This window comes from Maylandia zebra, linkage group LG8, assembly GCF_041146795.1.
Source record: "Maylandia zebra isolate NMK-2024a linkage group LG8, Mzebra_GT3a, whole genome shotgun sequence".
In the NCBI taxonomy this organism is placed as follows: domain Eukaryota; kingdom Metazoa; phylum Chordata; class Actinopteri; order Cichliformes; family Cichlidae; genus Maylandia; species Maylandia zebra.
In genome coordinates this window covers 884,675-911,321 of record NC_135174.1, presented here as the reverse complement: position 1 = coordinate 911,321, position 26,647 = coordinate 884,675, and the positions used below count along the sequence as shown (strand labels likewise).

At 44.6% G+C, this 26,647-nt stretch overlaps 1 protein-coding gene across 8 annotated transcripts in view; it reads right to left on the bottom strand.

Annotated features, from left to right (window-relative positions):
• rbfox3a (RNA binding fox-1 homolog 3a) overlaps nucleotides 1-26,647 on the bottom strand; it is a 595,842-nt gene that overhangs the window by 165,326 nt on the left and 403,869 nt on the right. The window contains exon 1 of one of the 8 annotated variants that reach the window (XM_014408439.4): nucleotides 6,236-6,664. The exons of 6 other annotated variants lie outside the window; for them this stretch is intronic. In XM_014408439.4, the coding sequence (XP_014263925.1) occupies nucleotides 6,236-6,361 (126 nt within the window). In that variant the 5' untranslated portion in view covers nucleotides 6,362-6,664. Of the gene's footprint in view, nucleotides 1-5,828; nucleotides 5,910-6,235; nucleotides 6,665-26,647 lie in introns of those variants that run through there. One more of the 8 variants, XM_014408441.3, reaches the window with a different exon arrangement.

Below are 26,647 nucleotides of genomic sequence, written 5' to 3'. Positions count from 1 at the left end.
TCAAAACCTCCACCATCATCCCCATCGCCAAGAAGACAGCTGTGGCCAGCCCAAATGACTACAGGCCTGTTGCACTTACGCCTGTAGTGATGAAGTGCTTTGAGAGACTGGTCTGTCAGCACATCAGGGCCGGTCTGCCTCCCACTCTGGACCCCCACCAATTTGCCGACAGGACAAATCGTTCCACCGAGGACGCTATCACCATAGCGCTCCACACTGCGCTGAGTCACCTGGAGCACCGAGGAAGCTATGTGAGAATGCTCTTTCTGGACTTCAGCTCAGCATTCAATCATATCATCCCGGAGATCCTGGTCCAGAAACTGTCTCACCTGGGACTCTCCACCCCCATCTGCCTCTGGATCAAGGACTTCCTGACAAATAGACCACAGTCTGTCAGACTCGGCCCCCACCGGTCCAGCACCATCACACTCAGCACCGGGTCTCCACAAGGATGTGTTTTGAATCCCCTCCTGTTTATGCTCTACACATCCGACTGCTCCCCTACCCATCTCTCAAACACCATCATAAAGTTCGCGGATGACACCACAGTGGTTGGACTCATCTCAAGGGGGGATGAGTCGGACTATAGAGATGAGGTCAACAGACTGACTGAGTGGTGTTCAGTTAACAACCTCCAACTGAACACCACGAAAACTAAAGAACTTATCTTGGACTTCAGGAAGGGCAGAGCAGACCCGGCCCCACTCTACATTCACGGGAGCTGTGTGGAGAGGGTACACTCCATGAGGTTTCTGGGCGTGCAGATCTCTGATGACCTCTCCTGGACTGCAAATACTACAGCGGTGGTTAAAAAGGCCCAGCAGCATCTCCACTTTCTGAGAGTGCTCAGGAGGAACAACCTGAAGGAGAGGCTGCTGGTGACATTTTACAGAGCCACCATAGAGAGCATCCTAACGTACGGCATAACAACATGGTATGCAGGGTGCTCAGCTGCAGACAGGAAAGTACTGCAGAGGGTCATCAACACAGCCCAGAAGATCACTGGCTGCTCTCTGCCCAGCCTGGAGGTCACTGTAAACTCTCGGTACCTCAGCAGAGCTGGCAATATCATCAAGGACCACTCTCACCCCAGCAACCAACTGTTTGAACTATTACCGTCAGGCCGACGGTACAGGTCACATAAAACCAGGACAAACAGATTCAGGGATAGCTTCTTTCCCAGAGCTATCACCGTAGTAAATAAGCACAAAAACAATTGAACCTATTCCATACCGTCACTGTCATTATATTATGCTGCTATTCATACTGTCATTATATTATGCTGCTATTCATACTTTCATTATATCCGTGCTGCTATCCTGTATATATCCAGAAATGCATATACTATTATATATTGTACATATATTTATTAGTTTCAGATGTAGCCATTCTTGTATTTTGCTTGTTTACATTATTGTATTTTGCACAACTCTGTTGCTTGTGAAGCTCGCACACAAGAATTTCACTCACATGTGCTGTACCAATGTACCTGCACATGTGATGTGACAATAAAAGTGATTTGATTTGATTTGATATTGTTTGAGTACTTACGATTGTTTTTTTGTACTTTTTATATTTTACATTTATATTTATTACTGAAACTTGCACCAAGGGAGTGGCACTCCAATTTCGTTGTACTCTGTACAATGACAATAAAGGCTATTCTATTCTATTCTATTCTATTCTGGCAGAAATGATGGCGGCTGTATTCTTTGGTTTCCCTACACATCACACCCTGCCTGTTTATACGAGGCTCTTCAATTAAGTCTGCACCCAAAGATTCAATAAGAGGTAAGCAGTGGTATTATTCAAGTTTTGCTAAAGAAAGATGGACAAGAGACACTAATCTTAATCAGCCGAGCTCAGGTTCATGTCCAGGTGAGCAATTTCACACGCTATAAAATGTAGATTGAATGATAGGTCTCATCACCATGCATTCAGCTATTAACTTCAAGTTCTATGATAAATCAATAGGAAACTTAAATACGTTTTCCAACAAATTATGATTGTGATTAGGGCTGCGTTGTCTATGTATCACTTTTACATAAGTAGATTTAAAGGATAACTATTGCCAAAACGCAACCTGGGCTGTTTTTTTTTTGTTTTTTTTTACTGTATCGATTTTGATGCGCTCAAATTTATGCCCCGGCCCCCTAGTATTCCCATTCACTGGCTATTGACCACAAAACAAAATCACGGTCAATCTCAAAAACGGCTCGTTTGTCGTAATTATGCTTTTAGATATATGTTTGTCTTGTTTACAGTAAAAAAAACAAAAAACAAAAAAAAAAAACAGCCCAGGTTGCATTTTGACAATAGCTATCCTTTAAGAACTGTATATTTTACACTTAAGAAATCATTTATCATTAGATCTGGTTTTGGCAGCACGTTTTGTTCATTTCTGTGCATTTTGCTCAAGCACTGATCAAACTTTGTCCATTTTTTTTTGCTGCAGAGGGGATCCTGCCAGTCCAAAGTGAACTCCTGATGGACATTGAAGTACTCCTGCAGAGCTTGTATCTTCGACACCATGCGCATTAGAAACTCCACTGAGTTCTTTCCTTCACCAAGGCAGGACCCAGTGACTCATTACTGTTGATAGGTCAGGGGCAGGTAATATTTTGTTTCATGTTTATTCATTCCTCCATGGATTACCAGCCATATATATGGACACATGCTGTATTCTCAAGATCTATGCTGTTTTGTAGGAATAGAGAAAATGATATGTTTAGTCTGTTTTCAAATGGTATGTCAAATTTTCTCATTGTTTCAGTAATATTCTCTACCTTGGTTGTATATGAGCATCTTTAGATTTTTCTATATTTAGCGGTTGCAAATGTAAAATGTACGGTAAACCATTTATGTTCCTCATATTGTACTGTATTTTTAGCGGTAAAATACCGGCAGCTGTGGTTGCCAGGAATTTACCGTAAAATGTATCTGGTCAAAATAAAATGCTGTAATTTGTTATACAATTTCACTGTGTTTTTTACTGTCAAAGGTTTTAATAAGGTTTAACATATTTCTGTTATTTTTACAGTTATTTACAATAATAGGGTCTATCCTATTACTGTTAAGTTAACAACAAATTACTGTAAATATTATTATATTATAACTTTTTCTTTACTGCAAATATCCGTAAAAAGCTATGGAAAGTTGCATTTTTTACATTAAATTGCTGTATAATTGACAAATATATTTGTTTTTTTTCTATCATGATTTTGGTAAAATAATACGTTGTCTACCTTAAAAATTAGGGTTACAAAACCAATATACCGTATTGTCTTTTACAGATTCCACATTTTTTACACGGTATGTTCCTGGCAACCACAGCTGCTGGTATTTTACCGTAAATTTGACAGTTTTTTTTTTACAGTGTATTTGCCTTTTTCTAAATATTGTCTCCATTTTTATTTTATTTTTTTTATTTTCAGCTCTTTGTTCCTGCCTTTCTCTTTTCTCTGAGCTGAACTGAACATGTCTGTGTTTTGTAGCATCAGCAACAACGCGATGGTTCAAACAAACTACATTTGAAAGGAGTGTGGTGGTGGTGCTCTGTGCGTGTGTGTGTTTGTGTGCTTGTGCATGCCGAGAAACTCATGAAGGCAGTAAAACTGCTGTGGTACAGGATGCTGATGGTTCTGTGTACTGAGACCTTTGAAGCTCAGATAGAAAGAGTTTCCTCCAGCAGTAACAACCACTTCACTTTATTCTTACACATCAAGCACAGAGAACAAGAGGACACACAAACGAGGGTTTCCAAAGCCACAGACTGTTTGGGATCGTGCTGTAAATACATTCACTCATCTTCTTAACACCTCAGCAGCTGTCTCAGCTGTCCTGAGGCAGGCCAGCCTGAACAGGTGATCAACAAACTCAGCCTCCCAGCCTGGGCCGTCTGCGTGTTTAAGCATGTATATTGTGTTTGAGATGTCATCAGGTGCTTCAAACACACTCACATGGAGACTGTAGGTTATATAATAAACAGCCATTAATTAATTTTATGTGGAAAGACAATTGGCCGTGGATCACAGTGAGATCATGGCCCTGAGATAACAGACATGCACAAAACTCAGAATGTGTGTAATTATTAAATCAGTTGTTGTTGCTTAAGCAGAGATAAATCACACGTGTTTGCATAACACTGTTTTTGCTCCACAGTAAAGCTCATGTAGTACTCTCAGCTGTACTATCCACACAATGTTTCACTATTACCGTTGTAAAGACAAGCAGAGAGTGAAAGGAACATGAACGGTTTATTTCTCCACACTCCTCAGTGTAATTCCAACGGTAGGTGCAATAGACAGGAAGTGTTTAAGTATCCGTGTGGTTTGGTAAAGATTCATACCTCCTCAGTCCAACCCTTCCACCCTGGGGAGTGCAAAGGAGCTTGCACAAGCAAATTTAGCACATGCTATTGACTTAAGAGGACTGCATTTTCCAAGGCAATGCCTCAGAAAAAAGGGAGAGAGAGACAAAGGAGGATTGAAGAGGAGCAAGGGAAAGGAAATCCAATATACAATGATGGAAGAGAGAAATATATGGGGGGTATGCTTAGCTGCAGTCACCGCTGTCTGTTCATATGGATAAACAGAGGACGGGCAGACGGATGGATCCTACAGAGGGTTTCAACACAGCACACAGAGGCTTGACCACTGCCAGCTGTTCAGATACTGAGTTACACGTTTCTTTCTCTCAGTTTCTAAGGCAATCATCAGAACACGTCCAATGTACCTGATCCACATCAGCACACACCGAGCATCAGTTTGCATGTGTGCTCGGGTATGTCCAACACACACTGGATAAAATACTTTGGCCCACAGAACATCAAAACAGATGAAGTACAGTACTGATACTGTAATGCTGTATTTTTTGCTTTTTTAAATATTGCTGTGTTACAATGACGAGCTGCTCACTGCGTACGTGTCTATTTCCTGGCAGGAATTGGTACAAAGCTTTGCATAAACAGCAGTTGTGGAATCTGCTGCACTCGGTGAAGGATGTGGAGGTTTGTACTGTGACAAAAAGTTTGAACCTGATGACATAAAGACGTGAAAACTAAAAAGTCTGTTGAGCAGAAGATTCACATGCCAAAGAAAACACCAGGAGGGTTGAAGCTCATCGCTGCACTTCAGCAACAATAGTTTCACTTTTTATGACCAACATTTGTGTTTTCCACAGATGAAAAAAGTCTGCGCAGGAAAAACAGCAAAATGATGCGACAAGATCTGCCCATGTGTACCAGAGGCAATGAACACACACACAGACACACACACACACACACCATTAGCTTCTAACAGACTGCTTCCCCGAGGAGTCGTGGCGTTTGTGTAGCCACATGAAACAAAGTGTGTGTGTTTGTCAATCCCAGCTGCTGCGTTCTCTCTGTGCATGCGTGTGTCTGCATGTTTGTGTGTGCGGACAGCAGCCAGGTGGTCTGGGCTGCCCTGTAAAGGTGATGTGTGCTGACTATTTGGAGTCAGGACGTGGCAGGTTAGCTCACTGCAGCATGCTCGTATTTTATGTGGCAGCTCTCTCCAGTCTTATCATATTTTATACGGCCGCAATAACAGACTGTCTAGAGAAAAAGGGACCGCCTGCCACCGCACATGGTGCCAGCAGTAAAACCAGGCAGGCGCATGCTCGCGCAGAGCCATGCAATGTGCTGGCACGTAACACGGCAGCTGACCGATCTGCTGAGTACTTTTACAGTAAACAAACAGAGTGAGGTGCAGAGTAATAACTGAAGCAAAACAGCACGATTAACAGAAACACAGCCATCGGAGGGACAGGCATGGAGCCACGTCAAGGAGTGAGCCAGCACTTACTCACTGCTGCTCTCAAATTCAGGTCTGAGCTGACATCTGTCTCTGTGCTGCTGCCCGCTGAACACACACGGGCGCACACACGGGCGCGCACACGGGCGCGCACACGGGCGCACACACGGGCGCACACACGGGCGCGCACATAGGCACACAGCTTAGCTAACAGTTTTGAGTCCATGTTCATGAGTGCATGCATACCAGAGCAGAAGACATGGAAGTAGTGAAGTGTGCACGGATCATTAAAGTTTTTCCAAAGTGCCAACCTGTGAACATGTTTGTATCAATAAGACACACAGAGCTGGGTCACAGTGCCACTGAAGTAATAATAGAAACAACAGATGCAGAATAATAAAGAAGAAGAGGAGGAGAATGAAGAGAAGCTTGTTTGCTGGTGTTGTGTAATGTCTTACCTGGGGCAGATAGAGAAAAGCAGGCGGGCACTGCAGAGAGTGGGCCAACATCCCCGACCCGGACAGCAGTACACAGCCAGAGTTCGCCATAGAGCACAGCATGTGGAGGCGGGACAGCTTACTCATGGAGAGTCACTCACACTTCTGTTTACTTCACTCTCACTATCCTCGCTCTCTGCCTTCACTTCCTGTCCCCTCCCTTCTTGCTTCTTTACTTCTTTCAGTGGCAGCGATGAGCAGTCAGAGTTAATACAGCTGATGCACACACACCACTGAGGATGCCAGCACACACTCTCAGCAGCTGAAGCTCAAGAAAATCCCGTGTGTGTGTGTAGGAACGTGAAGCCTCTGCTTCTCTTCTTCTCTGTTTACTTTGAGAACGAGGTGCAGAAACCAAGGCACACGAGCAGCTACAGAGGGAGGGAGAGAGGAGGGATGCAGGAGGGAGAGAGAAAGGAGAGTAGAGAAGGAGGTGGCGGCAAGGCAGGACTAAAAAGATCTGGGAGGTCCTTAAGGAAAGGAAGGGAGTGATTGGAGGAAAAAAAGAGGGACTAGGAGGGACGGATTGGATGGAAGAGGAGCGGCTGGAAAAGAACAAGGAAGGAGAGGATGGGGAGGAGGAGAGAGGAGGCTCTGGAGTATCCTGACATCAAACGCGCGAGGATAAGAGACTGTGCATCTCTCTGTGTGTGCACACTCATACACACATAACAACAGAAGCTGGTCCACGTCATTAACACTTACTATAGACAGCTCTGCCATGACCAGCTCTGCGTTAACGCAGATCTGCTCTCCTCACACACAGACACACACACACACACTCACACACCTCTACCATCAGTATCTCATTGAACAACACAGTATCTCAGCAGTAAGACCACTCAATGTAGCACTGCGCCTCCTGCATGCATGAACAGTGGATCTGCATGTTCTGCCCACACGCTGGCAGAACAAACCGTACTGTGAGTGGTGCTAACACCAAAGTACAAACAGAGCTGTTAGGACTGATGAGGCTGTGAAGCTGCTGAACAGTGTCTCCAACAGGTTTAGTTCAGAGGCCTCCTGCTGCCTCCTTCACCACACAGCCTCAGCACCTCCGTACCAGCTGAGCTGAACAACTACTGGCCAGCTGTCCTCAAACATACCAGAGAGTCCACCTAACAGCATTGATGAAACATCTCCTTCTGAGACTGCGTACAGACTGAATCTGACAGAGGACGATGCAGTCATCTGTATATTACAGACATGGCTGCCCAGTGAGGATCAGCGTCTTTACTTACTGAAGTCTGGCTGTTTCTACTGAGAGTCTTCAGGAAATGTCACTGCTGACGGATTACTGCCTGACAAACATGCTGCAGTGGTCTGTCTGTCACGGTCAGAGGTGGCAAAGTACAGACTTTCTTTAGTACAAGTACAAATACTTTTGTTAAAAAATACTCCTGTAAAAGTTAAAGTACTGAAGAGGTATCGTGGCTTTGCCTCCACACCTAAACAGGAAAATGAGTCCAGTCAGGGCAGCCGAGAACATACAGGAGGCCTCCTCAACAAAGTTCTACTCAAACAATCACTTAAGAAAATAACTCTGCAAACTGACCAAAGGAGAGCCAGCTCGACTTATAAAGTAAGGGAATGAACCATCGTATACTTTAAAGGGGAAAACCATAGAGACAACAGCTCAGTGTAATAAAGGATGAACTGCATTCCCTCCTGTGTGGTCACAGCAGCTCCACCCTCAGCCTCCTCTTACTCAAACCAGAGCAGCAGCCAGGTAACTAAAAACCAGCACAGCAATTACTACCACACATACCACAACAAACAATACAACACAGGTCTATGCAGTCATTTACACTATGGCCCAATGAAGGACTTGAGTTACTTCCTGGTCACTGAAGCTTAGATAGAAAGGTAAACATGAATACTACCAGAGTGTTTCAGCTGTTGGGAAAATAATCATAAGTCAAAGATGATTGTACTGCATGTAATCTTTAAGTCTGCACTTGATGAAAGTGAGCATCCTTCCCTTTAAATCGAAGCTCTCTTCTTGCTCTCCTGTCTTTCTCATCTTTCTCTGAGTGAAGTTAGCTCTGCAACACACTGTGAGACAAACTGCACACAAACAGTTTGTGTGACTGTTGATGGTTGTTGAGCTGATAGAAACGCTGCATTTGAAATTAAAAATCTAACTCCCTTCATGCTCGTTTCTCACAGGTTAGATGCAAACTTACATCCTGGCCCACTTTAACCCCTCAGTATAAAAGCTATAAATGATACTGTTAAAGTAAGGAGCCTGTTTTGAAACTGTAAGAAGCTTAAAACACGACAATGATACTTAAGCACAATAACTGTTGCACTTATAAATAGTTTCTGCTCTACAGGAGCAACAAAGCACTTTATACAAATGTTTCTCACATTCATTCCAGCATTCATATGTTTTATTGAAGGGTCTACCTTAAATCATAAAGCGCCTTTAACGCTGTATAAATGAAGTTGAATGCTCCAATGGATGCATTGTAGAGCAACTTAGCATCTCTCTAAGGATAACAATGTGGGATCAAACCACCAGCGTTCTGATCAGTAGATGAGCTGCTCTACCCGCTGAGCTACAGCCACCGCTGTGCTGCGGGCTTTCAGTACAGGTCTGGGTCACCCACAGCTCTACAAGGCTGATCTGTCCTGATCTGGCATTATTTAGTATTAACACTATTATGTGTATTAGAAAGTAGATTTTTAGTCTCACTATTATTATTTTATGTATTACTATTAGTACTAGTGTTGTTAGTATAATGTTCATATGCAGCATGCTGTTATTAGTATTTCATCGTGGTTTAAACTGCTGTAACAAACTATGGGCTGAGAAAACATTGTCTTGTACCCACATATATCTAACAGTTTAATGGGTTGGATGAAAAGAAGACATCAGTGTACGGTGGAATAATCCTTCAGTTACAGATGAAAACAAGCATGTCGTTAACACCCGTATACGAGTCATAGAGCTGACTGCATGTAATTTATAGCTCAGCTGTGAGGAGGATATTTGGTTTAAACGCAGTCTTTCCCTGAAAAAAAAGAGCTAATGGATGAATAATGAGCAACACTAAAATATGTATATGCCCCACTCTGTTCCCTCTCTATCTTCCTAATTTATGGGCCCTCAGAGAGGGACAGCAAACAGCAGTTTCTTCATATTTTGCTGCTATATTTATTTTTCATCCACTACAAAACTCACCAAATAACAAAGTTATTAAGTTAAATAAAAAAAGTGAAGGTAAGTCATAATTTTAGATCTAATCCGCTCGGAGGAATGGCAGAGAGAAAAAACAGGAGTGATGCTGTCCACTGCTGTTCACCCTGCTAACACATGACGTACTGCACAGTACAGCTCAAATCACATCATCAAGTTTGCAGATGACACAACAGTGGTGGGTCTCATCACCAACAATGATCAATACAGAGAGGAGGTGAACTCCTGGTGGACTGGAGTGAGAACAACAACCTGTCTCTAGAGAGATGGTTGTTAACGTCAGGTAGAGCTCAACGACCCACAGCCCACTGCACATCAACGGATCTGCTGCTGAGATGGTCAACAGTGTGAAGTTCCTGGGTGTGCACATATCAGCTAACCTCTCCTGGAACCTGAACACCACCACCACCATGAAGAAAGCCCAACAACATCTTCACTTAGGAAACTGAATAAGGCCAGTCGCCCTCCTCCCATCATTTTACCAGTTAACCATTGAGAGCTACAATGTGTATGCAATATATCTATATCTATGTATAAAAAAAACACCCAGCACGCCCCTGCGGGCGGTTTATCCTTCAAGCTCGGATCCTCTACCAGAGGCCTGGGAGCTTGAGGGTCCTGCGCAGTATCTTAGCTGTTCCCAGGACTGCGCTCTTCTGGACAGAGATCTCCGATGTTGTTCCCGGGATCTGCTGGAGCCACTCGCCTATCTTGGGAGTCACCGCACCTAGTGCTCCGATTACCACGGGGACCACCGTTACCTTCACCCTCCACATCTTCTCGAGCTCTTCTCTGAGCCCTTGGTATTTCTCCAGCTTCTCGTGTTCCTTCTTCCTAATATTGCTGTCATTCGGAACCGCTACATCGATCACTACGGCCGTCTTCTTCTGTTTGTCTACCACCACTATGTCCGGTTGGTTAGCCACCACCATTTTGTCCGTCTGTATCTGGAAGTCCCACAGGATCTTAGCTCGGTCATTCTCCACCACCCTTGGGGGCATCTCCCATTTTGACCTCGGGACTTCCAGCTTATACTCGGCACAGATGTTCCTGTACCCTATATATATATATATATATATATATAGGGACCGGTCCCCTCCAACTACCGATCAATAACCTGCCTCAGTACTACATGGAAGCTCCTGTCAGGCATCATATCGGCTAAGATGAACAGGCACATGGGTCAATACATGAGTAGGACACAGAAAGGAATTGGCAAGAATACCAGAGGCGCAAAACACCAGCTACTGGTAGACAGAACAGCCAGCCGAGACTGCAAGACCAGACTGACCAACCTGTGCACTGCCTGGATTGATTACAAGAAGGCCTATGACTCAATGCCCCACAGCTGGATACTGGAATGCCTAGAATTGTACAAGATCAACAGGACCCTAAGAGCCTTCATCAGGAACTCAATGGGGATGTGGTGTATAACACTAGAGGCCAACTCCAAGCCCATAGCACAAGTCACCATCAAGTGCGGGATCTACCAAGGAGATGCTCTGTCCCCACTGCTGTTCTGCATAGGCCTGAACCCCCTCAGTGAGATCATTAACAAGACTGGCTACGGATACCGACTACGGAACGGAGCAGTTGTCAGCCACCTCCTGTACATGGATGACATCAAGCTGTATGCCAAGAGTGAACAAGACATCGATTCACTGATCCACACTACCAGGCTATACAGCAATGACATTGGAATGTCGTTCGGACTGGAGAAGTGTAGTCGGATGGTAACAAAGAGAGGGAAGGTAGTCAGAACTGAGGGGATTGAACTACCAGAAGGCAACATTGCAGACATAGAGGACAGTTACAAGTACCTGGGGATCCCGCAGGCAAATGGGAACCATGAAGAGGCCGCTAGAAAAGCTGCAACCACCAAGTACCTGCAGAGGGTCAGGCAAATCCTGAGGAGTCAGCTGAATTGTAAGAACAAGATCCGGGCAATCAACACCTACGCCCTGCCCGGATCAGGTACCCTGCTGGGGTAATAGGCTGGCCAAAGGAGGAGATAGAAGCCACTGACATAAAGACAAGAAAGCTCCTTACCATGCATTGAGGGCTTCACCCCAAGTCCAGCACCCTGAGGCTGTACGCTAAGCGGAAGGAAGGGGGCCGGGGACTGGTGAGTGTAAGCACTACAGTCCAGGATGAGACAACGAACATCCAAGAATACATTGGGAAGATGGCCCCAACTGACCGAGTGCTCAGTGAATACCTCAGGCAGCAGAAACCCAAGAAAGAGGAGGGAGATGAAGAACCATCATGGAAGGACAGGCCCCTGCATGGTATGTACCACCGGCAGATAGAGGAGGTGGCTGATATCCAGAAATCCTACCAGTGGCTGGACAAAGCTGGACAAGCTGCTTCTAACAGCTTGGACGAGTTTACGGACACTGTCACCTCCTATATCCACTTCTGTGAGGACAGCATTGTGCCATCACGCACCAGGGTGAGTTATAACAATGACAAACCCTGGTTTACTCCTAAACTCAAAAAGCTGTGGCTGGAAAAGAGAAAGGCGTTCAGAAGCGGAGACAGGGACTGCTAGAGAGAGGCCAAGTACAGGTTCACTAAAGAAGTGGACATTGCTAAACATCAGCACTCTGAGAAGATGCAGCAGCAGATCTCAGAGAATGACTCGGCCTCTGTGTGGAAAGGTTTTAGGAATATCACCAACTACAAGCCTAAAACCCCCCACTCCACTGATGACTTGCTCTTAGCCAACACCCTTAACGACTTCTACTGCCGTTTTGACGAGCCATCAGGCAGCCTTCACACCTCCAACGGCCCCAACAATAGAGACACTTTGGACACTAATTCCCCCACCTCTCCCCCCTCCATAGAGCCATCACCACCTTCAAACCGTTCACCTACAACACCCCCCTCCTCACCCCACACAAAAGAGGATTTCACACCACCTCCTCCCACCACAACTCTTCATATTCATGAAGCAGATGTGAGGAAGCAGTTTAGGAGTCTGAATGCTCGGAAAGCTCCCGGCCCAGACGGTGTGTCTCCTGCCACCCTCAGACACTGTGCAAACGAGCTGGCCCCAGTGTTTTCTGGCATCTTCAACTCCTCACTGCAGGCATGTCATGTGCCTGCCTGCTTCAAGTCCTCTACCATAATCCCTGTCCCCAAAAAACCTAGGATCACTGGACTAAATGACTACAGACCCGTGGCTCTGACATCTGTGGTCATGAAGTCTTTTGAGCGCCTGGTTCTCTCCTATCTCAAGACCCTCACGGCCCCCCTCCTGGACCCCCTGCAGTTTGCATATAGAGCCAACAGGTCTGTAGACGACGCCATCAACATGGCCCTACACTTCATCCTGCAGCATCTGGACTCCCCAGGAACCTACGCCAGGATCCTGTTTGTGGACTTCAGCTCTGCCTTCAACACCATCCTTCCAGACCATCTCCGAGACAAGCTTTCCCAGATGAATGTGCCTGATCCCATCTGCCGGTGGATCACTGACTTCCTGACGGACAGGAAGCAGCATGTGAGGCTGGGAAAGAATGTCTCGGACTCCCGGACCATCAGCACCGGCTCCCCTCAGGGCTGTGTTCTTTCTCCTCTGCTCTTCTCCCTGTACACCAACTGCTGCACCTCCACCCACCAGTCTGTCAAGCTAATCAAGTTTGCAGATGACACCACCGTTATTGGACTCATCTCGGACGGGGACGAGTCTGCCTACAGGAGGGAGGTTGAACGTCTGGTGTCCTGGTGCAGCCACAACAACCTGGTGCTGAATGCCCAGAAGACAGTGGAGATTATTGTGGACTTCAGGAAGCACACAGCCCCACTCCCCCCATCATCCTGACTGACACCCCCATCACCTCTGTGGACTCATTCCGCTTCCTGGGTACCACCATCACCCAGGACCTGAAGTGGGAGCCCACCATCACCTCCGTCATCAAGAAAGCCCAGCAGAGGATGTACTTCCTGAGGCAGCTGAAGAAATTCAACCTGCCAACACGGACGATGATGCAGTTCTACACTGCAATCATCGAGTCCATCCTCACCTCCTCCATCACCGTGTGGTACGCTGGAGCCACTATCAGGGACAAACAGAGACTGCAGCGTGTTGTGCGCTCTGCTGAGAAGGTGATTGGCTGCAGACTCCCATCTTTGCAGGACCTGTACACCTCCAGGACATTGCGGCGTGCAGCTCGGATCTCAGCTGACCCTTCTCACCCTGGACACAGTCTGTTTGACCTGCTCCCCTCAGGCAGGAGGCTCCGGTCCATTCGCACCAGAACCTCTCGCCATAAGAACAGTTTCTTCCCCTCTGCTGTTGGACACATGAACAATAACCATATGACTGTACCCGCCACTAACACATGACCCTACGCTGTGTCACTGCATCATTCTATGTTTGGCACTGATCACCACCTGCACTCATGTATATATCTTTCAACGTAGCACTCTTAATTCTTATTCTCATGTATATATCTCATGTATATCTCATGCACATATCTTTCCACGTAGCACTTTTAATTCTTATCCCTACTTTTATTTTTTTCCATGTCTATTTAAGTGCTATTTATGACAGCATGTTTGCACTGAAGCACCGCAGCAATTTCCTAATGTTGTAAACCTGCTCAACATTTGGCAATAAACCCCATTCTGATTCTGATTCTGATTCTGATTCTGAAAGTCAGCACAGAGGCACTAATCATGGCAGCACAAGAACAAGCTCTGAGTACAAGATCCATAGAGGCTGGGGTCTATCACACCAGGCAAGACCCCAGGTGCAGGCTGTGTAAAGATGCCCCAGAGACAATCCAGCACATAACAGCAGGATGCAAGATGCTAGCAGGCAAGGCATACATGGAACGCCATAATCAAGTGGCCGGCATAGTGTACAGAAACATCTGTGCCGAGTATAACCTGGAAGTCCCGAGGTCAAAATGGGAGATGCCCCCAAGGGTGGTGGAGAATGACCGAGCTAAGATCCTGTGGGACTTCCAGATACAGACGGACAAAATGGTGGTGGCTAACCAACCGGACATAGTGGTGGTAGACAAACAGAAGAAGACGGCCGTAGTGATCGATGTAGCGGTTCAAATGACAGCAATATCAGGAAGAAGGAACACGAGAAGCTGGAGAAATACCAAGGGCTCAGAGAAGAGCTCGAGAGGGTGTGGAGGGTGAAGGTAACGGTGGTCCCAATGGTAATCGGAGCACTAGGTGCGGTGACTTCCAAGCTAGGCAAGTGGCTCCAGCAGAAACCTGGAATAACATCGGAGATCTCTGTCCAGAAGAGTGCAGTCCTGGGAACAGCTAAGATACTGCGCAGGACCCTCAAGCTCCCAGGCCTCTGGTAGAGGACCCGAGCTTGAAGGATAAACCGCCCGCAGGGGCGTGCTGGGTATTATATATATATATATGTATACAGTGGGGCAAAAAAGTATTTAGTCAGCCACCGATTGTGCAAGTTCCCCCACTTCAAATGATGACAGAGGTCAGTAATTTGCACCAGAGGTACACTTCAACTGTGAGAGACAGAATGTGAAAAAAAATCCATGAATCCACATGGTAGGATTTGTAAAGAATTTATTCGTAAATCAGGGTGGAAAATAAGTATTTGGTCACCTCAAACAAGGAAAATCTCTGGCTCTCACAGACCTGTAACGTCTTCTGTAAGAAGCTTTTCTGTCCCCCACTCGTTACCTGTATGAATGGCACCTGTTTGAACTCATCATCTGTATAAAAGACACCTGTCCACAGCCTCAAACAGTCAGACTCCAAACTCCGCCATGGCCAAGACCAAAGAGCTTTCGAAGGACACCAGGAAAAGTATTGTAGACCTGCACCAGACTGGGAAGAGTGAATCTACAATAGGCAAGCAGCTTGGTGTGAAAAAATCAACTGTGGGAGCAATCATCAGAAAATGGAAGACATACAAGACCACTGATAATCTCCCTCGATCTGGGGCTCCACGCAAGATCTCATCCCGTGGGGTCAAAATGATCATGAGAACGGTGAGCAAAGATCCCAGAACCACACGGGGGGACCTGGTGAATGACCTGCAGAGAGCTGGGACCAAAGTAACAAAGGTCACCATCAGTAACACACTACAACGGCAGGGAATCAAATCCCGCAGTGCCAGACGTGTTCCGCTGCTGAAGCCAGTGCATGTCCAGGCCCGTCTGAAGTTTGCCAGAGAGCACATGGATGATACAGCAGAGGATTGGGAGAATGTCATGTGGTCAGATGAAACCAAAGTAGAACTTTTTGGTATAAACTCAACTCGTCGTGTTTGGAGGAAGAAGAATACTGAGTTGCATCCCAAGAACACCATACCTACTGTGAAGCATGGGGGTGGAAACATCATGCTATGGGGCTGTTTTTCTGCCAAGGGGACAGGACGACTGATCCGTGTTAAGGACAGAATGAATGGGGCCATGTATCGTGAGATTTTGAGCCAAAACCTCCTTCCATCAGTGAGAACTTTGAAGATGAAACGAGGCTGGGTCTTCCAACATGACAATGATCCAAAACACACCGCCCGGGCAACAAAGGAGTGGCTCCGTAAGAAGCATTTGAAAGTCCTGGAGTGGCCTAGCCAGTCTCCAGACCTCAACCCCATAGAAAATCTGTGGCGGGAGTTGAAAGTCCGTGTTGCTCGGCGACAGCCCCAAAACATCACTGCTCTCGAGAAGATCTGCATGGAGGAATGGGCCAAAATACCAGCTACTGTGTGTGCAAACCTGGTAAAGACCTATAGTAAACGTTTGACCTCTGTTATTGCCAACAAAGGTTATGTTACAAAGTATTGAGTTGTATTTTTGTTATTGACCAAATACTTATTTTCCACCCTGATTTACCAATAAATTCTTTACAAATCCTACCATGTGGATTCATGGATTTTTTTTCCACATTCTGTCTCTCACAGTTGAAGTGTACCTCTGGTGCAAATTACTGACCTCTGTCATCATTTTAGGTGGGGGAACTTGCACAATCGGTGGCTGACTAAATACTTTTTTGCCCCACTGTATATAGTATATATATATATATATATATATATATATATATATATATATATATATATATATATATATATATATATATATATATATATATATATATATATATATTGCATACACATTGTTCATGGCACTTGATATGGTAGATTTTTAGCAAGTACTCAAACCACAGAATTTCTTTGGGGCTATTTTTGAATTTGGATTAATTCACAGTTGGTGCTCGAGTGAGTACATGTGCCAGCAGAATGGTGTGGGTGGGCCTGAATCAAAGCAGTGTGCTGATGAAGTGAGGAGTCAGTCTGGGATAGACACACTTTTTAGCAAAGCACATCTATTCATTGTCATATACACGTGTGAGTTGGCAGTAAAAGTATGCAATGACCACCAGACCTTATATAAATAAATGTGACATGAAACAAACTAATTCCAAGAAGTTGATACACACACACACACACACACACACACACACACACACACACACACTTTAAAATGTAAATAAAAGATAATGCATCCATCCACTTCCACTTATCCTTTTCAGGGTCACGGGGGGCACTGGAGCCTATCCCAGCTGTCATAGTGCGAGAGGCGGGGTACACCCTGGACAGGTCGCCAGTCTGTCGCAGGGCCAACACCCAGGGACAGACAACCATTCACTCACACATTCACACCTATGGGCAATTTGGATAAATCAATTAACCTATCCCCACAAGCTGCATGTCTTTGGACGGTGGGAGGAAGCCGGAGTACCCGGAGGGAACCCACGCAAACACGGGGAGAACATGCAAACTCCACACAGAAAGACCCCGGCCTGATGTTGGAATTGAACTCAAGACCTTCTTGCTGTGCGGCAACAGGGCTAACCACCGTGCCACTGTAAAAAAAAAAATAATGCAATCATTAGCAAATCCCACAAAACCATATTTGTCAGGCTAACAGCAAATCCAAGCCGCCCGGCTCGTCCATCTATTCAGCTCTCAAACATTTGCTCATTGGTCTATCGCTAAGAAAGCAAAGAATCAAAAATCAGAAGGGAGAGAAGCTGAAAGGAGAGAGTGAGCTGATCCTGTATCCATAAAAAGACCCAGAACAACACCATCCAACACATGGCCCTTCATTTCAGAAGCAGCAGCAGGCCCCTCACAAAAACATCCTCCACATGCTGAGCTCAGACAGAGCATCTGCAAACAATTGAAACAGTGTCTCCAAAAGTTGCTTCTGTTCATCTGGACGTAGCGTTTCGTGGGAGAAAAGTTTCATTATCATCCAGGTGACTTCTTCAGTCTCAGCTGACTGCAGGTTTCAATCTTATAAACAGTTATATTTGCATAATGACTGTTATAATGAATCAGGATTAAGGAAATCACCTCCCAACTTTTGGACATTTAATTACCTGGATGATTGAGAATGCATCAAGACGATTGAAACAGTAACTTCTGTCAATAGTTTGATCTGAAAGTGTAACAACACGAACATCAAGCAGCTTTATTGTGTGTTGGACCAGTAAACCTGAGGCTGAGGAAACAGCACATCACCATGACACTGCACTTTACAAACATTTAAAAACTCGCCAGTACTCCTGAGAGACCATGACTTTGTTTACATTGCTTGGCCTTCATGTTTTTGAACCATTGCATGTCAGGAAATGTGTGTGTGTGTGTGTGTGTGTGTGTGTGTGTGTGTGTGTGTGTGTGTGTGTGTGTGTGTGTGTGTGTGTGTGTGTGTGTGTGTGTGTGTGTGTGCGTGTGTTAAGAACATTTACTGTTATAAGCCTTTGAGCAGTTGGGTGCTGATAACATCCTGCTGTCTCTAATACCTGTGAGTGTTGACCTGGAAGTTCTTTGGTCCTGATCAGATTGTGTTAAGAATCAATAAACTCCACTTCTTCATCACTCTCCCTCCTTCTCTTCTCTCCTGTCATTTCATGTGAGGTGTAATGGAGGGCCTGACACAGAAGTATCTCATCCACACTGATACCAGGGCTCCACGTAGGAGGGTCGCCTGAGACAGAGGCTGTGGGCCGTAAGGGGGTCTAAACTCTCCCGTGGACAGTGGAGGGATGGAGCCTCTAATGTTCAGCAAACCTGTTCAAAGGCCACGGCAGACGTCACATCCTCATCACTCCAGTCTTTCACTCTCTGCATGTGCGTCTGAATCACAGAGAAGCTTTTTTAAGAAAACAATCATTTGCTGCAGAGAACAAGAGAATGGCTGAAATGCTCCAGTCCGTTTTTCTGAAACAAAATAGGTCCTCAGGACGCAGTCCAGTGCCTCTGTAGATTTGACGTCACAGAAGTGCAATTCTCAATCCAGCCCGTTCAGGTTTAGCACTCCCTGTGGCTGGCTGCAATATATCACACACACACACACACACACACACACACACACACACACACACACACACACACACACACACACACACACACACACAGCAAGAGGCAGTAATATATCTCTGGGAGAATTTAACTGCACTGGCACCAACATTTGCATTTCTGTGAAACGAGTGCATCTGATTTATTGAACCACCGGCCTAAAGCATCTTGGGAAATGAGGCGAGTGGATGGAAACTACATTTCCCACAGGCCACGTGTTTTAGCCATGTCAGCAGCAGGCATTTCAGAGATGCTTTGTAGTGCTGGTGAACTGCTGAAAGCAGAGAGAGAAGAAATGCAAGCAGAGAGAGAAATATATAAAGCACAAAAACAAACAGCAAAGGACGAGTTTCCAAGAAGACACAGTCCTCTTTTGTTCTCAATGATTTGTCTTTGAGAGTATCAAACCAACAAACTAGATCATTCTGTGAAGATTCAAGAACTGAGACAGTAGGACAGCAACAAAGGACAGAAGAAGAAACAAGCTAAAGCAGCAGAGCAACAGAACCTGTGAGACGAGAGGAAATATGAGAAAGGCCCAATCAGAAAGGACAGAGAGGTCCCTCAGAGTGGTGCCAGGCACAGAAAATCTTTGTCCGGATATCATCACTGCATCTTTACTCCAGCTGTGTCCTCAGTAAATAATGAAGGGAATGAGAGAGAGAACGGTGATTTTTCAGATAGGACTCATTTAACAGGGATGAGTGGGAACACATGGAGGGATGGAAAAGTGACATTTCACAGAGCGGACGGCCAAACGAGTGGATGTAAGCAGGTAGAGCAGCGAGAGGACGACACCGGGAAGAGCGAGAATCCCCTTTGTGCTACACAAACACTGAATCAGGACAACCACAGACTGATTTTTCCACACTTGTGTACTTCTGCCTGAAAGTGTCACTTTGTCCCACCACCGTCTGGCTGCTGCAGCAGTCCACTAAGGGTGTGTTCAGTACAACCAAGTCCATGTTCAGTGTCACAATGTGTGAGTCACCCACTGTGTCATGGCCGAAATATCACATTCACAGAAGTTTAACCTTCACGTGTTTGCTCTCTTTAACTTTAATATGCTGTTAATATAAAATCATTACTTTCTGCATCAGTTTCAGACTGAAAGCCATTAAACGTGTCAGTGGGTAGAAACTTGTTATTATTAAAAAGGCCTTTAGTCAAGCTGATTAAATACAAACCCTGAGTGTGTTAAACAGGCCAAACAACATAAGTAAAGTTAAATGAACAACTGAGCACAAAGTGAGGAGCTCGTGCTTCCTGCGATGATGCAGAGGTGATGTGTTTGCATTCATGGTCAACAACACGTTCACGCAGTCCTCTCCATAAGTCCCTGCACATACAGGCCAGAGGCACAATAACTAACTTTAAAAGGATGAAAGCTGATCAAAGGCAAACAGCAGCTACCAGCAACTTTTAAGGTGGAATGTCGTCTTGCATGTTATGAACATTCTATTCTATTCTAGTCTATTCTTATAGATTCAACATTGTTTGGCTCCTTTTGTAACCAGTAGAGTAGCAGGTTTAATGGTTTTCATCTCATTCCCATGAAGCCAGCCGTGCCCCTCTGGTCTGCTTCCAAATCCCCCACGGTGTGTTTTTGGATCTCTGGATCTCCTCGTCTGTGTCAGTCTTCAGAATGAAGCCATTCAAATTTAACACAGGTGTTGTTTCACAATATACATAAAGTTTACCTGAAAACCGCTGAACGCTATGTCCACCATCCATCTTCAGCATATCTCTTTAGGCGGGTGTGCATCGAGATCAGGCGTGATGCCTCCACGTTGAGCAGTCCGCTGGCATTTTAACATTTCATCAAGCTGATGTCAGATCAGTCAGTCCTACTGTCTACAGGAACACGCTGCCCGAGAAAGTCAAGCTCTGCAGCTCCCACTCATGAAAGAAACATGAAGCCTGTCAGGCCCCACAGCATCTCTGTTTGGCCCAGCCTCTTATCTACCAATCAGATCGCATTCAGAGCTGCCGAGCGCCAATCCCTCGCCGACGCCGACTCACCTGCACGACCTGACTCTGACCCCTTAATAAACCTCTATGTGCAGCCAACTGTCGCCTCTCTCACCTTCTGTTTCTCTCTATCTCTCTGCCTTCTTAGCCTGATGTTGTCAGCTTTGCATGTAAAGATAAGATAGAACTTTATTAATCCCTCGGGTGGGTTCCTCTGGGAAATTCGACTTCCAAAAAAAGCACAGCAACGACCGAAGTTACAGTTACAGAATTGTTATATACACACACACACACACACACACACACACACACACACACACACACACACACACACACACACACACACACACACACATATAAATACAGAGACAAATATAAATAAAATATACAAAGGGGACAGAGTGTCCAGCTTCATGCCGACCACAGAGCTAGCCTTCCTGATCAGTTTCTCCATGTAGCAGCCAACTGAAGGGAGCGATCATATATTTCACATGACTGCTGAAATCGACTCTCACAAACCTTCTGTTAGCACAAAAATTCTTTTCTCCTCTTTCAACAACATGAACTTTCTTCTTTTGCAGCTGCTGCATTCAGAGAATGCATGCATTCACCTGCTGCTCTCTGTCCAACCAGCCCTCTGTCCTTCTTCACTGCATCCACTTTCTCTGAGGTCTTCCTCTCCTGCTCCTGCCTGGCAGCTCCACCTTCATCATTCTTTGTCCAGTATACCCGTCCTCTTCACACCTCTCACACTCACCCATAACACATGTTAATGCAAAAAAACTGAAAAGCAAACTGAAGGGGTGAATTTTATCTGGATAGTCTAGATTTTTGCATATTTACACTTTTAAACCACGTAAATGTTTTTTGTCTTCAAATGAACTAATCTATACTTGCATTCTGTTAGTCCGTAGTCTTGAGACAGCCAGCTGCTATTTTCAGTTTTATTGTCATTTTTCAAATTGACCTCGATCTGCACAGAATTGTGGAGGAAGCCAGAAATAATAATGGCCTCACCATTGAATAATATTACGTTTACTGAGCAATTCTTTGTATTTTGGATGAACAGACTGTGAGTGTCAGGGTTAAACTCAAGTTAGACAACAACTGAACTGCAACGTGTGTGTGTGTGTGTTCCTGTTTAGCTATTTTTGTGAGGACCGAACTCTGCGTTCTACTATCCTCGTGAGAACCAACCAGTGTCGATCCCTCCATGCTGTTAATGCTGCCAACGGTTAGGCTTGAGAGGGAGGAGCCATTTGTATGAAAGTAGTTTGTGTATTTGCAAGTCATTGCATGCACTACACCAGTGTGTGTGTGTGATGAGGTGTTGTGTTGGCTTGGCACAGTGCATAGCTCTGATGCCCACTGGCAGCGGCGCAGCACCTCGTTGCAGTTGTTGAAGAGAAAGGGAACAGCTGGCACTGCTGGGACACACACAGGGAGCAGGCAGCGAGCCCGAGCCTCAGAGAGAGCAGCAGGGAGGCTTCGTGTTCATACTGAAAGAAGTCAGCTAACTAACACACACCCACACACTGTTATACTGCTTTCATCCAGCAGATCACACACACACTCACAAGGACACACTAAAGCAAACCCTGTGATCACATAACTCTGTAAAACCCAAAGAGAGTTTTAACATGAAACAACATTAAAGCTGCAGTCATTTAAGCTTTTAAACACTTAATGAAACATCTGAACAAACTTGACTTTCTCACACCTGTGAGTCAGTCCAAGCCAGACCGTGGCACCGGCTTCAGCCATCGCCACAAAAATGTTCTCACCTCCAGCTGAACCTCTGCAGCCCGCAGCACTCATGACGTGATCAGCCATTAAAGCCTGCACTCAAAAAAATAACTCTTTGAATGAACATAAAAAAATCACGGAAAGAATTTCCATGTAATTAAATTGCTTTATTTTAGCATTATGCAATTCTGTTATTCCAACTTAATGTACTTGAGTTGGACTAACGTGATTAATTAATGATGATTCAACTGTTTTACTACAGTTGTGTCCAACTTAATTTAATTGATTTGATCCAACCCAGGCAAATTACGTTAGTGCAACAAAACATGCTTATTCGTGATAGAAATCCATTTATTTTAAGTTCATTTAAAGAGTTATTTTTTTGGAGTGTTCAACAAAGTCTAGAGTCTGGTTAACATAAAATGTTAATGGATTTATAATAACTTGCACTCCATCCATCCTCTTATCTTTACCAGGGTTGCGGTGAGGCTGGGACAGGGTGGGGTGTGATAAGGTGGGAGTCAGAATACTGGACAGGTCATCAGTCTATCACAGAGAGACAGACAACCATTTGCCCTCATGTTCACAGACATTTTAGAAACACCAATTAACTTAACCCTAATTACTGCATGACTTTAGCTGTGGCAGGAAACCAGAGTACCCAGAGAGAACCCACTGCACACTTGGCCAGATTGCAGATTTGAACCCAAGACCTTCTTGCTGCGAGGCCACAGTGCTAACCACTGTGCCACCGAGCTGTCAACCTAGACTTCAAAAACATAGGGAAACTATGATTACAAGGCTTTATATAGAATTTTAAAAACCACAATAAATAGCTGAGGCATATACGTAGTGTGTGTATGGCTGTCTGTCTCTTCTAACCCAGTGATTTTCCTGTGGTTTGAACTCTTGTGTGATCTTGTGAATTGTGTGAATCCAGGAAACTAACCACTCTTACTAGATTGTATCCTGTCATCTCAACAAGAATAAATTAAGTTGCTGGATTTCATGCAGATCCTACATGATTTCATTACGTTCACCACAGACACAGGAAATTATTTTGTTCACATTACAAGTTTGAATTTTGTATATTTAACAACCACCCAATTTCATTTTTTTGAGTGAGCCAAACTTAAAAACAAAGTAATTCCACCTTAAAGGACGACCCTAACCCAAATGATGTCACTGAGCTAATTAAGCAAATGCATCACAAAGTGCTTCTATTATTGAGGGAAATACTGAAATTGTAATTTATTGTTTATTACTAAGTTAAAAAAGGATATCATGCCATCCTGTTATTATTGTTGTCATTATTATTTTCATTATTATCCCAAAAAAAAGTTATTAACTGACAGCTCGTCGTTCCTTCCGGTCTTTCCTATGCATGTGTTCACTTACCAGGAGCCCGGTAGGACAACGCGAGGGCCAGCATGAATAAATGAAAGTCATTATCTCTGCCAGAGACAACACTGAGCTGTTCATTACCGGTCATCAGTGTTGGGTAAGTTACTTTAAAATAGTAACTTAGTTACATTACTAGTTACTTCTCTCAAAAGTAACTCAGTTACTTCAAGTTACTCGTTACTTTCAAAGTAACTAGTTACTAGGGAAAGTAACTTTGGTTTTACTCAGAATTCTCTTGTTAATGTGTTGCTTCCATAACTTTGCAGTCTTCTAGCTTGCTTACTTGCCACAGTGCACTGTGCCACCTACCAATAGAAAGGAAAAGATAATGTGCATATTTCCACGAGAGAAATCCCACGCCTGGACCGTCATTGACTGCTGCCATGATTCTAGCCTATGTCACAGCGTCATGCGCGCCTTTTACATGCAACACAAAAACTGCAGTCGTGGTGCTTTTGATTGTACTCAGAACTCAGAAATTCTGCCTTCTGAATAGGAAGATGTAGGTAACACCAGACTGCAGATGAGCTGCATACAGGGCTGGACTGCGACAGAAAATTGGCCCGGGCATTTTGACTAGAGACTGGCCCACCATTATAGCAAATATCATAAAGCCTTTGAATGCAAACAAACGCTGTTGTGACAGTGATGTACACTGTTTTGATGGTATATATGCATCAATCTATCAATAGTTTGTTGTAAGATTCAGATAATTATTTTTTAAAAGCTAGACATTTTAAATGAGAATAAGAACGAAAAGTATTTTATTTGTGCCCCCCTCTCCCTGTTAATGCCCTACATGCCCCCTGGCAACACTTTGCTAGATCCGCCCCTGCACAGTTACCAGCTGTCAGCTACTTAGAAAAGGATCCTGGTGTTATTTGTCTCTCAGAAACCGCTCATAACTTCAACTCATCCATGTCACCTAAAAGGTAAACCTGTTTCTCCATCACCTGTTCAGCTCTGATGATCCAGTAAGGACATCTCCTGGTTTCATCTTCATGTTTCCCTCTCACCACATATCCAAACCGACATCATGACCAGCAGCTTTTTTGCAGCTGTGGCTCCAGCAAACATCAGCTGATACTATAAATTAATATTAAATAAATTCTAACAACAGCTGATCAAGCTTAAACGCGCTGCTGTTGTTTAGCGCGACATCCGCTGGTTTCCTCTTTCTGGCGCAAAGTGAGCGATAAACAAACAAGAGAGCCGATCAGCTGATCATTGATCAGTTTTCATGATTGAAGTAGAAACGGTGCAGCGTAAACACAGAATAACTCCAGCTTTGTGTCTGTTTCATTGTAGCTGAATTACGGGACAAACTGTTCCTTTTCACCTCAATAAGAAACGCGTAATATTTTCTCTGAATACCAGACGGGACGGTTGGCAACTCTAATAACTTATGAACAAAATAAAGTTTAACATCGTTAACATCATAGCACCACCCAGCTGTATAGAAACTCCGTCATGCTAGCTAGCATGCAGTATGGAAAAAGTCAGAATAACGAAAATAAACTCCACCTAAACTTGGTTTATATCTGACCCAGAGAGACTGCAGGTCATAACTTCTTACCTGAAGTTCAGTTCACACTTGGACCGGCAGCCGCCTCGGGTCTCTTTTCCTTCTGCGTCCCTTTTCCTTCATCCACCTGCTGGCCTCCACCACTTGCTAATGTTACTGAATCTGTGGAAGCCATAGCCACCACACGAAGTGACGAGTAACGACCCTATCTAAATCCCAGTAACGAGTAACGCGTTCCTGATTTTGGCATAATAACTAGTTACCGTGCTCGTTACCACAATAATAACGTAGTTACTGTAACGCGTTACTTAATAACGCGTTAGTCCCAACACTGCCGGTCATGCAACTATAAATTAAATATATATAAATTATATTTATATAGTGGATGTCTATGCCAAGCATCCTTTGGCAGTGTTAATGTGTGTGACTGTTACACAGAACAAAGCGCTTTGAGTGCTCAGGTAAAGTAGAAAAGCACTACATACCACAACCATCCCTCAAAGGAATGATTGAAAACCAAACAAGGATCAGTCCTTAAAGATAAACAAGATGCTTTTCCTTCAAAATCTGACAACTGTGGAGTTTTTTCATTGGTTACATGTGAGTGTGTGTGCGCGAGGACCCAAGTGTGGGCACGGAAGCAGATGGAGGTTTAACTAAAAGCTCTTCATTAGGAACAGATGCTCTGATAAGGCACAAAGGGACACTGACTTAAATACGACTTAAATACACACAGAGAAACACGGGAATTACACACAGGTGGTGGACACAGCTGGGAACAATCAGTAAGATGAGACAGAGGTAAAACTGAACACACTCACATGAGACACAGACCTTCACAATAAAACATCACACGCAGGCTCGACATCGAGAGACAGACAGGAAATGACACATGGAACTAGACATATACTAAGCAGACCCAACCGAAGAACAAATCCTAAACACAAACATGAAACGCTAATAATAAACATCCTAATCATCATCATCATTAACACAACAAGAGAACAAGAAAACAATCCCTGATGCAAAATTACACCAAGACATAATAAACTCAAAATACTGGGTCCAACGGACCCAGAACCGTGACAGGAAGGAAACCTGAACATAACACGTGAGAGGAGGGCCTTTTGAAAATAAAACAGGAAACACCGCACAGCGAGA